This window comes from Grampus griseus, assembly GCF_964374135.1.
Source record: "Grampus griseus genome assembly, chromosome: 1".
NCBI lineage: Eukaryota > Metazoa > Chordata > Mammalia > Artiodactyla > Delphinidae > Grampus > Grampus griseus.
Window position 1 is genome coordinate 21,351,738 of NC_139017.1, and position 15,897 is coordinate 21,367,634.

General features: G+C 51.3%; 1 protein-coding gene across 1 annotated transcript in view; it reads left to right on the forward strand.

Moving 5' to 3' along the window:
• Window positions 1-15,897, forward strand: part of CAPN2 (calpain 2) — a 62,617-nt gene that overhangs the window by 16,220 nt on the left and 30,500 nt on the right. The window contains exons 3-5 of the mRNA XM_082655937.1: window positions 13,575-13,693; window positions 14,206-14,339; window positions 15,438-15,606. Coding sequence (XP_082512063.1) covers window positions 13,575-13,693; window positions 14,206-14,339; window positions 15,438-15,606 — 422 coding nt within the window. The remainder of the gene's footprint in view (window positions 1-13,574; window positions 13,694-14,205; window positions 14,340-15,437; window positions 15,607-15,897) is intronic.

Here is a 15,897-nt window from a genome sequence, read left to right on the forward strand (position 1 = left end):
GGTGGGTGGAGGAAAGACAGTGATGGTGGGAGGGAAAGGAGCAGAACACACACAACGAATATCACGCTCCCCTCTTGGGAAAACTTCCAGCAGCCACCAGTGTAATCCTCATCACCATTCCAGCCCCATTCCACCCCTCCCCAGTACAATGGGCCCCAGGCGTCCTCGGCCTGTGCTCAGCGCTGACCCTCGGGACTGGACACAGAGGCCCGGGGAGCACAGCTCTGGAAATGTATCGACGTGACTCTGCATGAATTTATCTTTTTAGAGGAGGGCTCCGGAGCTTAAAGGAGCTATTCATGAGGTCTGCCCGTGGGTGCTGTGTGCTCAGAGGCTGGGGATCTGGGCGTGCCGAGTGTGTGCAGTGGAGGGAAGCCTGTGTGTACATGGTCACGGTCACAGCGAGGCTGCAGAGGAGCCGGACAAGGGCAGCCCAGCTGGGGACAGTTAAACTTTTATCCAGGTAGCCTGGGTGCCCGAGTCCAGGAGGGTGAGGCAGCTGTGCTTAACGAACAAACCAAGATCCTACTCAAGCCTCCTTTTCCCAAGCAGATTAGAAGGGGAGGGGGAGGTCTGAACTACGAGGGGGTTCCCTGAGGTCCCTTGAGAAAAGTGGCTTAAGTGATCTCAGCAGGTGCCCAAGGGTGGGCCAGAGAGAACGACACTACATAGGCATTGAACAAGTGAATAAATTCAGAATTAATGCATGAACACTCTTCTGCCGTAGGCACAAAATACAGTAAAGTTGTGTGTGAAAACCCACAGGAAAGGCATGCGGGGAGAGAAAGTGAGTATCAGAGTGCAGAGGCGGGGGAGGCAGTTTGCTTGTTAAAGGAGCCTCTTGCCTTGTCTCCTGTGAGGGGACAGAGCAGAGTCCGCGAAGCCAGCCTCAGCCCAGGGGGCGGGTATCGGGGCCCCTGGTCCTGCGCTGGGGTGGGGGTGGGCGTAGGGGGCAAAGGCCACAGTCCCGGGTGAGGCACGGGCAGGGGTGAAGGTGAGGGGCTCCATCACTGCAGGGGCCCTTCTTGGTTTTTGAGTAAATGCGTTCGCGTCTACATCCTCGTCAGTGCGCATCCTTTACCTTTATTTACCGTCCCCCCACCCCCTGCTTGCTTCTGAAGATTCGGCAGGGGCTCAAGATGACGAGACGGGCCCCCAAAGCACTCAGCAGGTCACAGTCCTCCCCGGTCTCACTCCCTCCTCCTTCCCACCTACGTGCACCCCCATCCTGAGCTGTCTCCCTTTTCGAAACAGGGCGTAACTCATCCTCAGTGGAGACGTCACCTCTTCTGGGCCTCAGTTTTCTCCCTTATAAACTTAGAAGATAAAAAGAGCAGACCCTCAGAGACAGTGTTCTAAATGCTTGACTTTTTTCCTCCCATTTAACTCTCAACTCTGTGAGGCCATTTCCTATCATGAAACCCATTGTATGTATGAGGAAATGAGCACAAAAAGAGTAGTTTGCCCTGAGTCAGAGCCGGAATTTGAACTCCACGTTCTGGCTCTGTTGTTTCTTAATTTTGGGGGTGTGAGGGGGAAGGAAACCTGACTCCTCCCTAGAATATGCATATGTTTGCATACATACAAAAGGTGCACACAGTGTTTTCGGGTTCCAGATCTCTGAAGCCCATCCAGGACCCCCAGTTTCCCTTTTTCATCTGATCCTAACAGCCCTTTGAGGATATGTGTGTATTATCCCCCTTCCACAGCTGAGAGAACATGGGCTCAGAGAAATTAAGAAACGTGTCCAAGATTACACAATCCTAAGCGGCGGGGTCAGGGTTCAAATCCGGGTCAGTCCTCCTAGCTCTATCCAGGGGATCTTTCCTTTCTGGTTGGGGGGTCACCTGGAGGCCCCGCGGGGCTGTGGGTGCCTGTGCAGCCCCTGCCCTGTGCCTGGGATCCGGGAAGGCCAGCCAAGGCGCACCTCCCCCTCTCACCTCCGTGGCGGGTCAGCACATCAGCCCAGCCGCAGCCTTCCTTGGGACCCGTCGGCACCCAGGCTGACGGCACCCAGGTTCTCATCCAGCGGGCCAGCGCTCCCGGTGGGCAGGCACCCTGCAGCGGGCTTGTGGACCTCCCTCTAGCTCAGTGCTGGCAGCGAGAGCCCCAGGACAACGTGGACTGGACTCGTAGAGGGGGTTGTGCGGGAAGGGTGATCCCTAGGGCCTGGGCTGGAAGGACAAACTCGGCCAAAGGGGACTGACAGGGCGGCCGAGAGCCAGCCTCTGAGGAACCCAGAGAGCGTGGAGTTGGTGCAGGGGCCTCCTGGTGCCAGGAGGCAGCAAGGTGCATGGAAAGGTGAGAGAATGGGTGCGAAGCAAGATGAGAAGGGCAGTTCTTTAAGGGAACGGGCAGGAACACAGCCTCCAGCGGGATACGCCTTTTATAGGGATCCAGAAGTCCCCACTGGGGAGGGCAGGGAACCTCTGCGCCCACCCAAGTCCAAGTTCAAGGGGCAGGTCTGGCATGAGGTCCTGGACCGCCCCCGCCCCGGCCTCGGCTGGTCTCCTTTCTCTCGTGCTTTTTATTTGCTCCACCCCTACCCCGGCTCCAGACTCCCAGAACCCTACCTCTCCCTTTTCCCCACTAAGCTGCTCTCGGTCATTTTCATGTTAGGGCATGCAAATGCACGGGTCCCTTTCCCTCGGTACTTGCGTTTGAGGTCCCACCTCAGTGCAGGGTGAGGACTGTTCTGTCCGGGGAGTTTCGTCTGCACGTGGTGCAGATGTGCAGAGGAAGGGGGCTGCGGGCTCCTGTAGGGAGGGGCACCCAGGTGGGCTTCTAGGATAGGCAGCAGGGCAGAAGGTCCCCAGCCTCACAGGCCTGTACTGGCCGAGTGTCTCCCAGGACAGAAAGGAGGGGCAGAAGCTTAGCTGGGTGTCGGGGGAGCCCAGATGTGGGAGCGGTCAGCCTGTCGAGCCTGCTGGCAGGCCTTCAGGGTGGTTCCGGAACCTCTGGGCAGGGCCCTGTGTGCTGCCTCAGTGATGGACGGGGCCAGCAGCCACCTGCTGAAGGGAAATGTCGCAGGGAGCCAGGGTGGTCAAGGACCTCTAGTGACCCAGCTCTGATACTTGTCCCTGCTTGTGTGCGGGGCTCTGGAGGTATCAGGCTCCCAGAATGAGAAAGGCAGATGACAGGTGGTGAGTCAGAAGGTGTTAAGTGTTTAGATATGCCTCGCCTCATTCCTCAGAAATTGTTTTGGCCTAAACGCCCCCCCAAGAAAAGGCATACAATGAAACCATATATTACAAAGAAAAATAATCAGTTCTATAGACAGGACTTCCCTGGTGGCACAGTGGTTAAGAATCCGCCTGCCAATGCAGGGGACATGGGTTCAAGCCCTGGTCCGGGAGGATCCCACATGCCGCAGAGCAGCTAAGCCTGTGTGCCACAACTACTGAGCCTGAGCTCTAGAGCCCATGCGCCACAAATACTGAGCCTGTACTCTAGAGCCCGTGAGCCACAACTACTGAAGCCTGCATGCCACAACTACTGAGCCTGAGCTCTAGAGCCCATGCGCCACAAATACTGAGCCTGTACTCTAGAGCCCGCGAGCCACAACTACTGAAGCCTGCGTGCCACAACTACTGAGCCTGCGCTCTAGAGCCCGCGAGCCACAACTACTGAGCCTGCATGCCACAACTACTGAGCCTGCGCTCTAGAGCCCGCGAGCCACAACTACTGAAGCCCGCGTGCCTAGAGCCCATGCTCCGCAACAAGAGAAGCCACTGCAATGAGAAGCCCGCGCACTGCAACGAAGAGTAGCCCCCGCTCACCGCAACTAGAGAAAGCCCACGCGCAGCAAGGAAGACCCAAAGCCTTTAGCCAAAAATAAATTAAATTAATTTAAATTAATAAAGTATAGACAATCCAGAAAGAAGAGGATGTCAAAACCTGCAGAGAGGAAAAAGCACATGGGTGCTGTCAGAAGGACCTCAGCCACTAGAGGTGGGCCCTGCAGCTAGTGTTGATGCCTGACAGCCACTCACTGGGCCCCCAGGGAAGATCTGGTTCTGAGCAGCCCAGCTCCTGGAGCACCTCCCAGGGTGAGCCAGCGGCTCCTGTGCCCTCACAAGGTAAGCCAGCATCTCCAGTGAGCTCCATGGTCCCTGCCTGTGTGAGATGTCAACAGCAAGGGTTCCAGGGTCAAATAAATTTGGGTAACATTCATATTATACCCCACTCCCCTTACCCCTGGGAAGGTCACAGTGTGTAATTATTGAAAGGCTCTGAGATGTCTCCACACTTGACCTGGTTAGCTTTGCATTTCCCAAACTTACTTGACCACAGAACCCATTTCTCAGGGAGCATCTGTTAACCCCAAGGAACTAGTTTCTACACAACACACTTTAGGGGACACAGGAATAAGTGACTTGATTGGTTGTTTGTTCTTACTGACTAGAGACCAATTATCATGGAAGACTTTACCAAAAAATAATCATTTTCATTTAGAAGACCTGATATTAAGCTACTTTTTTTTTTTGCTGCAAATACTGACATAACCAATTATCTATTGAAGGCAATAAACTAGAGTTTCTGGTAATAAAACTACGATTTAAGCACATAGGACACATGTTCTATATAATAAATCATCCAAAAATAACTTCAGTTTGTGAAGATATGAATTACAGAAGGGGAGCCAATACTATGTTCGCCCAGTTTTTCTTTTTTCTGTTTCCCCCTTTTTGTTGTTGCTGTTCTGTACCTTGCTTTGTTTCACTTAACACATCTTGGAGATTATTCCGTATCAACAGAAACCATCTTCGTTTCTTTTCAGGGCTGCACAGAATATTGTCGTAGAGGGAGCAGAGTTTGTTTCACCTGTTCTCTGTGGATGAACATTTACCTTTAGTCTTTTCTGTTGCAACCAATGCTGCAATAAATAACCTTACACATGCATTATTTTCACACATGAGTATGTCTGTAGGAAGATTACTACATGTGGAATTGCTGGAGCATATTGACGATATCCTCAAATTGCCTTTGTCGGGATTGAGCGTGTACATTCCCCCACAGCCTCTCCAAATGATCATGCTTTGACCTTTGCAATCCGAAAGGTGAAAAATGGTATCTTAGTATAGTTTTACTTTATGTTTCTTTTATGATGAGTGAGGATAAATGCCTTTTACTATGTGTAAGAGACATTAATTTTTCCTTTTTCCATTAACTCTGTTTATATCTTTGCCCATTTTTCTTTTCTTTCTCTTTTTTTTTTGCGGTACGCGGGCCTCTCACTGCTGTGGGCTCTTCCGCTGCGGAGCACAGGCTCCGGACGCGCAGGCTCAGCGGCCATGGCTCACGGACCCAGCCGCTCCGCGGGATGTGGGATCCTCCCGGACCGGGGCACGAACCCGTGTCCCCTGCATCGGCAGGCGGACTCTCAACCACTGCGCCACCAGGGAAGCCCCCATATTTCTATTGAACTTTCATTTTTTTCCTTTTAAATACTAGGAAGATTTATATATCACTTGTGGTCTGGGAGCTGAATAACAGATATTTTTCCCTATTAATTTTTAGTTTGACCTTGCTTATTGTGATTTTTTTTTTACCATGCAAATTTTTTTTACTTTAATGTAAAGTTTATCATTTAAAATTTTTATGGCTTCTAGGTTACAATTTGATAGCCTATCACCACTCTAAGATTATAATAGAATTCTCCTATTGTCTCTTCTAGGATATATAGATTTATAAATATATTATATTTATAATGTGAACATATTAAAATATATATAAATACATAAACAATAAATATGTAAATAATACAAATGGCTAGATTTATATATAACATATAAATAATATAAAGTACATTGTTAAGATATATAATGTTATATTTATGTAAATCTTATTCCATTTAGAATTTATCCCCATGACAAGATGAGCTATAACTTGATTTTTTTCTAGATGGCTACTCAGTTGTTCCAGTTCCAGTTGTGAATAATTTATCTTTACTAAATTCCTATGTTTGGAACTATTTCTGGACTTTCTATTTTGTGCCATTTATGTATCTCTGTATACTCTTGCACAAATTCTGTCCTATTTTAAATATGTTAGCTCTATATGTGTTTTAATAGCTAATAGAGCTAGACTCCGCTCCCTTTAGATTTTTTTCTGGCTAGCCTTTATGTTTACTTTTTCCTTGTAAATTTTAGGATCTGCTAAGTTCCAATTTTTAAAAAATCCTCTTGCTATTTTTATTGGGATTGCATTCAACTTACAGACTGACTTAAGAGGAAGCGCCAATTTTATGATGAATCTTTCTAGCCAAGAATGCGGGCCGCCCTTTAAATGGAGTAAATGACTGTCTACGCCTCTCCAGGCAGGATGGTGTCCTGGATGGATGACTAACTAACTCCAGGATGGAGTTAGCTATAAGGGTGAACAGCCGGTGGAGGACAGACCACAGTAGCCAGAGAAGTCTTGAACACTGTTGGATATAAACGGCGTGGCTGGAAGCCTCTGTAATCAAATGAGGAAGCATAACCATCCCTCCCAGAAGAGAGCCCTGATGTGAGTCGGAGGCAGTTGTCAGGATTCTAGAACTGGGTCGTGTGCAGATGCCACCTTGAAGGAACAGTGCCTGCAGCCAAGGGACATAGCTCGAGCTGAGCTCACAAAGAAGGAGCCAGGGAAGAAATACACTAATCTCACTTTCCTCCCTCCCTCTGGTCTTTAGGGCTCCCTGCTGGCCAAACCCTCCCAGCAGCCAGAGGTCCCGGGAGCCCAGTTTCATCCACTGAGGTCAGCTCTGGGGCAGAGGGCAGGATGGAAAAGGGTGTAGGCTGGATGTGGGGAGGCAACCGGAAGGTACCCATCCTCACCTCCAGCTCACGCAGTCCGGCACTCAGGCCCCCAAGACAGTTGTTTCTGCTCTGAGATAAATGGAGTAAATAAAGATCAGAAGGGGCTTCCCTGGTGGCGCAGTGGTTGAGAGTCCGCCTGCCGATGTAGGGGACAGGGGTTCGTGCCCCGGCCCGGGAAGATCCCACATGCCGCGGAGCGGCTGGGCCCGTGAGCCATGGCCGCTGAGCCTGCGCGTCCGGAGCCTGTGCTCCGCAACGGGAGGGGTCGCAACAGTGAGAGACCTGTGTACCGCAAAAAAAAAAGAAAGATCAGAGGGTTATCACCTCCTTCTGCTCCTTCTAAAAGGACTTTGTACCTGGGCAGGAAGGCTCAAATCATGTAACAACTGGAAAACCCACCAGGAAGGGAAGGCAGGAGTTTCGTGGTGCACTGTTCAGTGACACATCCCCTGAGCGGTCTGGGCGGCCACCCTCACCCCTGCCAAAATATCTTCTTGTGTGACTGGAGAGCAGAGCCCAACAGACAAACAAGTGAGCACGAGGAAGAAATATTTGCTGAAGTCCAGAGTCTCTTATAGATATATAATTTAAACACCCGTAGAAAACTACACACCGGATCTTTCTTTTTCAAGCCCCAACCACGTGGCAACATTCCAGGAGAGGCCTTGGTCACTGGCAGGCACCCTCTCAAACCAGTTTGCGCCACAAGTGGTCTGGAGCCTCGGAGGTCAACGGGTTGCCTTGACCGGCCCGTACCAGCTGGCCTGGTTTTTATCCAGACCAGGATGTGACTGACCCAAACAGGCTGTGCCAGGAGGAGACTCCAGTGACTTCTCCAACCAGGTCACCTCTACAGAAGCAGATCACCATGGGATTACCCGGAGGAGACGGCTTTTCATAAATCATTCTCAGCCCGGAGGAGTGGCACTGTGTGAGGCTACAGCTAATGAGGGTGTAGAACAGGTTTCCACGTGGGGAGAAAACCCTCAGGCGGACGTGGCCATCCAGGCGGAGCGAGCAGGAAGCTAGAGAGAGAACACTGCAGCCAAACACTGAAACATAGTGGAGTCACCTCTCAAGGACAAAAGCCCCCAAGACCGTGTTTTGTGAACTGGGTGAATTAGAAACTGACACCTACTTGTAAAGGAGACTGTTCAGATTATACATTAAAAGCATGTGCTTTGCTCAGGCACATCTGACAGCCACTCATTAGCTGGGATCTTGGGGTGAGCCACCCAATCTCCTTACAGAGGGTGGTAATAGTACCCATCTACCCCAGATTGTTTTGTGGCGAGGAAATGAGATAACTTCATGATACTTCCGACTGAAAAAAACGCACAACCTAAAAGTTGCGAGTTACGTTTTATTCGGGGACCTATCTGGGGACTGTAGCCTGGGAGACAGCCTCCCTGGTAGCTCTGAGGGACTGTTACAAAGAGGTAAGGGAGGAGCAAGGTATATAGGAGTTTTTACTGAAAAAAATCACATAGTGGACATCAAAAGATTACTGCTAATCACAAAAAAACAGACATCTCAAGTTAATGACTTTAGTGTTCTTCTATGTATGGGAGGATCCAGGAGTCTGGACTCATTGAAATTATTCCCTAGATATCATATGCGTCTTAACTATCTAGGACCAGTTTTTCTCCGTCCTGAATCCCCTCAGGGTGCACTGTTTGGGTGGCTGCCATGGCTGATGGCTTGATGGCAGCAACATTGTTGTTTCCTGGAATGAGAGGCAATATTTTGTTGTTGTTTGCAACGCATGTAAAGCATTTTAGCACAGGGCCTGGCACACAGTAAGTCAAGTCTCCGTGAGTGTAAACTGCGATAACCGTTGTCTTCAGATCTTGTAACTGAGAAAGCTTATATGAGCAGATATTAAATAAACTTTAAAAATGGGCTCTACATAAGGGAGCTTCCCAACTTAGTTAAAAATATTTTGCTGCGTGGGGTGAGGGAGAAAGTTAAGAAATCAGAATAATACAATAGGATTTCAAATGCTTTCACCTTATTAGAAATCAAGATGTTCTTCTGAGTGGCTCTAAGTCTCCCTCAACTCCAGAATTTGGAGACCTGATAAAAAAACTTTGAACCTTTGACTGTAAAATGCATCTAACTCTTGTTTCTTCTTGCTTGTGCTGTGATCTTAGTGCCAGGGTCTTGGCTGTGCAGTGACAGGCCATCCTCCTGTTGCTGTAAGGAATTGCATTGCATTGAATGGGTGATACGTTTGTTTGTTTGTTTTTTGTTTTGTTTTTGTTTTGTTTTTTCCTTTTTTGCGGTACGCAGGCGGTACGCAGGCCTCTCACTGCCGCGGCCCCTCCCGCTGCGGAGCACAGGCTCCGGACGCACAGGCCCAGCGGCCATGGCTCACGGGACCAGCCGCTTCGCGGCATGTGGGATCCTCCCGGACTGGGGCACGAAGCCGCGTCCCCTGTATCGGCAGGCGGACTCCCAACCACTGCGCCACCAGGGAAGCCCGGGTGATATGTTTTAATATTTCTGAGCCAAGGATATTGGGGTATTAAGATACAATATAGGATTTCAGGAAGCTGCCAACTTGTTACCCCTTAGTTTTAAATTTGAATTGCAGTTGGATTTTCCTAGTTAGAAGTGGGGTCTTTCCCTAGTTAGAAGAATCAGATACTCTTAACCATAGGAAATCTTCAGCAAGGTATGGTTTTTAAACAAAACCCAGGATTTGTATTCAGAGGATTTACATGTTAAGACCTGCTAACTGTGTAGAACACAGACTCCTGAGCTTCGTCCAAAAAAGGTGATAATAATTAGGATAATCATAAGATTTCTGTAAGGATCAAATAAGATGTGGACCATGTTCTTTGTAAATTGCAGAGTATTATACACAATGTTAACTACTTGTTATTTCTTTCATTCCTTCTGGCGGAAGGAGCACAGACCAGAAGTTAAGAGTCTAGATTCCTGTCCCTGCACAGGTCCCCCTTTCCAGGACCTGTGACCTCAAGAAAGTAACTTAATCTCTCTCTCTTTTTTTTTCGTTTGGCCACACTGTACAGCTCGAGGGATCTTAATTCTCTGACCAGGGACTGAACCTGGGCCCCAGCAGTGAAAGCGCAGAGTCCTAACCACTGGACCACCAGGGAATTCCCTTTTTTTTTTTATAACTTAATCTCTAAAAGGTACAGTTTTGTGGTCTAGGAGACATTCTAGGATTATGAATCCTTTCAGAGGAAACATGTTAGATTGGAATAGGAAGGGATGAAGAAAGCAATCCTCTCTGAAGGGCAGGGGGAGATGAGGCCTTGCTCCTCTCAGGATGACCAGGAAAAATACTTCTGGGACACGAAGGAAAAAAACAGGGAGCCGTGAAACTCTCCCGTGAAACAGGGAGCCGTGGCCACTGATTTCTGGGATGTCGCAAGAACGCCCAGGTCTGGTGGTGAGCGGTAATCTGAGACACATGTACGGTCAGCACTGACCTAGATGTATGACCCACAAAAAGAAAAAAAAAAAGGAAAAGGCATCACTACCTGAATTCAGTCACTGTCCCACAAATAGCACAGTCAGCCGTGACCTCCAACGCTAAAAAGCAACCGACAGGTCCTGCAGACACACACTCGTGTGTTGCCTACACACATGCACAAGGTAAAGGCATCGACTCTTGGTACCAAGGGAAAGAGAACCAGGAGGGCGTTAGAATGGCCCTCCCAGAGTCAGATAGAGTGGGCAGCTCTTCCGAGGATTTGACAGAAGAGCTACAGGAACCATGGGAATAACTGGTTTCAGGACAAATGTCGCTGAAGTTCCTACACTTGGGCCCACTTTATCCACACGCCTGTCTGCCTCCATGTATTGACAGACCCAAGTCATTTTCCAAGATTCCTAGAAAATCTCAAATAACCTCAAGGAAAATAAGAATCACAGTCGTCTCCAGGTTCTCAAAGAAGGACTAAAGTCAGGAGAAGATCTGAAGTTGGAGGAAGGGGAATAGATTGAAAAGGAGGATCTCATGACTCGAAGAGCAGCTGTCACTTGGTGTAGTCATCCTCCAGGGAAGACAGCATGATAAGGTCTAAGTGAGAGGGAGGTGGGTGCTCAGAAAAGGCCTGAATGTCGTCTGTTTCAATGACAGTCTGGTTCCTACAAGGCAGCGTAGGGAATCAAGCCGGGAAGAGCTCCTCTACATAGATTTCCATCCTCACCAACCGGGGGCTCCTTCCACAGGGCCAGTGCTTAAAACCCTCACTGTCAAGTTTCTCTGCAAGCTCCTATTCTCACTGTGTCAAAGAGTGTGTCTCTAGTTTGGTTTATATAAAGATCTAGTTGACCCAGAAGGTTGTCTCTGAGATCTGACAAACACCACACCTTTTAAACTCTTCCTTGCAGTGTTTTACTGTTGGCAGTGCACTTAACCTCCTAAGCCTTGTCATTCTCAGCTTTTAACATGGAGATGGTCATAGCACCATCCTCATAGAGCTGTTGTGAGAAATAAATGAGATGATGAACCTGCAGCTCCTAGAACACTGGCTGGCACATAGGAAGGCCTCATCAGTCATGGCTATTGCCCAAGCTCCCCTAGCAGTCAGGAGGCAGGAACTGGTAGCCCTGGCTAATGGGTCAGGAAATAGGGACTTGACCAGTTCTTGGAACTGAGAAGTCCAAGGCAGGTGAGGCTTCAGGTACAGCTTGATACAGGGACTCAAGTGATGACACCAGGACATGGTTTCTCTCTCTCCAGCTCTCAGCCCCTCTCCCTCTGAGTTGGCTGCAAGACGGCTTCAGCAGTAGGCCGCCCCTCATTGTAGAGCCAATGCAGTAGAAGAGGGCACCTGTCCACTCTCTCTGAAGCCCCAGGAGTGGTCTCTTCGCACCTCCCTGGCTCTGGCTGGATGGCAGAACCTTCCCCAAGTGAACCACTGAAGCCAGAGAACATGCAGCCCAGCTTGCTGAAGATCCATCTCTGGAACTGGGGGCAGGGCCAGCGCTACCCAAACCTCTCAGGCAGGGAGACTTGCTTCCCGGAGGGTCACTGGTGGTGCCAGGAGGGAAGAGATGGCCGCTGAGTGGAAAACTGCGGTGAACCCACAGCGGCCGCCCAACCTAAGGAGCAAAGGGATTTAACTTCCTTTGGCTACTGACTGGCTGGTTAGGGAGAGGTGTGCTTCCACTTCCCACAGGGCCAGCTTGAGCACCTAGAGGCCTCAGAGCTGTTCCCCCGTCATTGCTAAGTGTTAGCAGGTCAGTCGGTTCAGCAACTCTCAGGACACCAACTAGTCCACAGAATTCAAAGATTGCGGTGAATTTCAGTAACACTCTTTAAAAAGAGTTGACATTTAAAAAAATATTTTTTAACTTATTTTCATTTATTTATTTTCGGCTGCGTTGGGTCTCCGTTGCTGCGCACGGGCTTTCTCTAGTTGCGGCGAGCGGGGGCTACTCTTCGTTGCGTTGCGTGGGCTTCTCATTGCAGTGGCTTCTCTTGTTGCGGAGCATGGGCTCCAGTAGTTGTGGCTTATAGGCTCAGTAGTTGTGGCTCGCAGGCTTCAGAGCACAGGCTCGGTAGTTGTGGCGCATGGGTTTAGTTGCTCCGCGGCATGTGGGATCTTCCCAGACCGGGGCTCAAACCTGTGTCCCCTGCATTGGCAGGCGGATTCTTAACCACTGTGCCACCAGGGAAGTCCTTCAGTAACACTTTTAATAGACCTGCCAATTAATAAAAATAAACCCAGCCATGGAGATCAAACTCATCTGAGGCTATTTCCTATTCTTGTCATGGGAAATTGTAGGAAAGTGCACATTCCTTAAGAATGGAGTAAACTGGGCTTCCCTGGTGGCACAGTGGTTGAGAGTCCGCCTGCCGATGCAGGGGACACGGGTTCGTGCCCCAGTCCGGGAAGATCCCACGTGCCGCGGAGCGGCTGGGCCCGTGAGCCATGGCCACTGAGCCTGCGTGTCTGGAGCCTGTGCTCCACAACGGGAGAAGCCACAGCAGTGAGAGGCCACATACCAAAAAAAAAAAAAGAATGGAGTAAACTTCCTCATCCTCGTCCCAGAACGCCCCCATCAGTCGGGCCTTTTATCTCGTGACAAACATGACCCCTCCCCACCACCAGCTTGCTTCTGACCCCCTGAAATGGGTGTGTGCTTTACACACATGCTCTCGTCACACCTCCCAGTTACTCAACATGTCGCAGAGGAGGGCACCGAGGCTAAGGGGAGGCCAGGCTGCCAGACAGCTGACCATCTGACTGTCCCCATCTTTGACTCCCACGTGTGGTACCCACACACCCGCCCAGAGGTGTTCCTCGCCCGTCCTCAGGGAGATAGCCCAGGGTGCCTCCTCAGATTCTGGCTCTTGCATTTGCGTCCATGGGGCTGCCTGCCGGTGTCTTCTTCCTCTCCCTCAAACTCGCCCACTTTTAAACCCTGTGTTGTCAGAAGCCTCTGCTGCTGAGTTGGAGTCCTCACTCCACACATGATGGCTGCCATGCACCTTCGGTGGCCCAGGCCCAGAGCCGGCTGTGAGGACACAGTCCAGCCATCACCGGGTTCTGGGTTCTTCAGGGAATGAATTCACCCATCTGAACTATCACAGCAAAAACATTTCTCCCTCAGCATTCCCTCAAAGCATCACCCCAGCCCTCCTCCATAGCCCTCATGTGAGGACCGGGGGGGAACATCTGTGCCAGGCTCACCTTAGGCCTCAAGTGCCAGAGGTGGGCACAAGAGGTTTAGCATCCTCCCGGCACTGAACCTGTCTGATGAGAGCTCCTTACACCGTGTTCACAGGTGACTGCTGGCTACTGGCAGCCATTGCCTCCCTCACCTTGAATGAAGAAGTCCTGGCCCGAGTCGTCCCCTTGGACCAGAGCTTCCAGGAGAACTACGCGGGGATCTTCCACTTCCAGGTAACTTAAGAGTTGGCTCGAGCTTCTCCTGAGCAGGTCCTGAGGGCTAGGAGCAGGTGCTGGGGGCCAGGCAAGGACACTGAGAGACAGCAGGAAGCTGCCTGGCCTGTCGTCGCCCTGGGACCCTGTAAGGACAGCAATGCGGAGGAGGGTGGTAGGGCAGGGCACTCAGGAAGTAATTCCCACATTTCTTTAAGAAAGTTGACCATTTGGGGTCTGAGACAAAATGTTAAGGTACCGCTCGCTGTTCTCCTTTTATGCCGGTAAAGGAGAAATAGCATTTTGAAAAGCATAAGGCTGGAGGGGCAGGTGTGGCCTGGGAGGGAAGGGCAGGTGCCTCTGCGCTCGTTTCTCAGCGAGGCTGTACCTGCAGGAGGAGGGCTAGAGGGGAGCATCTCCTCGGGGATGCGATGGGCTTGGGGAACCGGCGCCCAGGGGCCGGGCAGGGAGGAGCCAGCTGCGGCTGAGGCTCTCAACCCCCCGCACACTGCCGCCACCTCCCCCTCCTGCAGTTCTGGCAGTACGGCGAATGGGTGGAGGTGGTGGTGGACGACAGGCTGCCCACCAAGGACGGGGAGCTGCTCTTCGTGCACTCGGTAGAGGGCAGTGAGTTCTGGAGCGCGCTGCTGGAGAAGGCCTACGCCAAGTAAGTGCCTGCCGTGCCCGTCCCCCCGCAGCCTGCCCCCAGCTGCCCTGCATTCTGGGAAGCAACACGGGACTTAGGCGAGGGCTGTCCCGAAGAGAAGTCCTCTGGTACAGAAGGACTACTTTGGACAAGATTGGGCTCTCAATTCTAGGAGATAACGCACCCAGCTCTTGCCGTTTTTAACCAAATGCACAGGAACGAGTCATGGTACTGATCGTGCCTTGAGAAGGGCCTCTGCTTCCTTGGCAGGTCATGTTACATTTTTGTCAGCTAAATACAGCAAAGAGTTGCTGCCCGTGGGCAAAACTATCCACTGCAGAGGTATGAAAATGATGCAGACTTGCCCACAGTACATAATACGCTGAGTAAAACTGGTTTCCCCAGCCGGGCCCCCGCCCCCCCCCCAGGCTGCCCGGAGTCGAGCCTGTCCAGCGCTCAGCACTGCCCGTTCTCAGCGGGACGCCCACGTCGGCCCCCCTCCAGAGTGGCCGGGTCCTGGCCCTGCTGTCTGGGCTCCCTCTGGGAAAATGACCGGCTCTCAGGCATCAGGAGGATTTCTGTTCCTTCCAGCCCCTGCCAGGGAGGAGGGCCAGGAGTCACACACCCAGCTGTGAGAATCTGGGGCCTGAGATGCTACTAAGTCTTATGCTTTAACAGTAGAGTTAGGGAAGCCACAGGGCGCCAACATCGCCATGGGGAGAGACCAGCCCCTCCTAACACAGCACACGGAAGCTGCTTTCATTACTGAACTGTTTTCTTTTAAGCTATAAATGCCAAACAGCCAATTTAGCAGACCTCCCCTTTCCTGCCAGGATGTAGAAAGAATCAATACAGGAGGTTGGGCCAGATAAACACCGAGGTCCTTCCTAACTCTTAAGGTTCTGTGAGATTTTTCCAAAACCTTCACCAAGTACCAGGCAGTGGTAGCTTTGGCGACAGTCACTGGCCCTCGTGGGCACCCGGAGGTGGAGACAAACCAAGGAAAGACCGAGCAGGGGGTCCCTGCAGCATCCAACAAAAGAGGCGTGGGGGGAGGGGCACTCTGAGAAGCAGAAGTGTCCGCACCAGGTGGCAGCGGCATCTGTCCCCTCCCTGCAGGATCAATGGGTGTTACGAAGCACTCTCCGGGGGTGCCACCACTGAGGGCTTCGAGGACTTCACCGGAGGCATCGCCGAGTGGTATGAGTTAAGGAAGGCCCCTCCCAACCTGTTCAGGATCATCCAGAAAGCTCTGCAGAAAGGCTCTCTCCTTGGCTGCTCTATCGATGTAAGTCCAGGCCTCCCTCCCTGGCCGCACCCCCATCTGCTCTAGCTGAAGGGAGCCTCCGCCAACAGTGACCAAAGAGACCCACTGCCCTCATTCCCCACACGGTTGGCGCATCCTTTGTCCACCATAGTGCACCTCACCCGGAGCCCAGGGGCGGCTAGGCAACCACCCGGCTGGCTGGGGTACAGCCGCTGGGGCGATGGTGACCCCAGCCTTTCCTTCTCCCACCTGCTTACAACCCTCAGCCTCCTCGGACTCACCACCCCGGACCACAGCTTCCCTGAGAGTCCC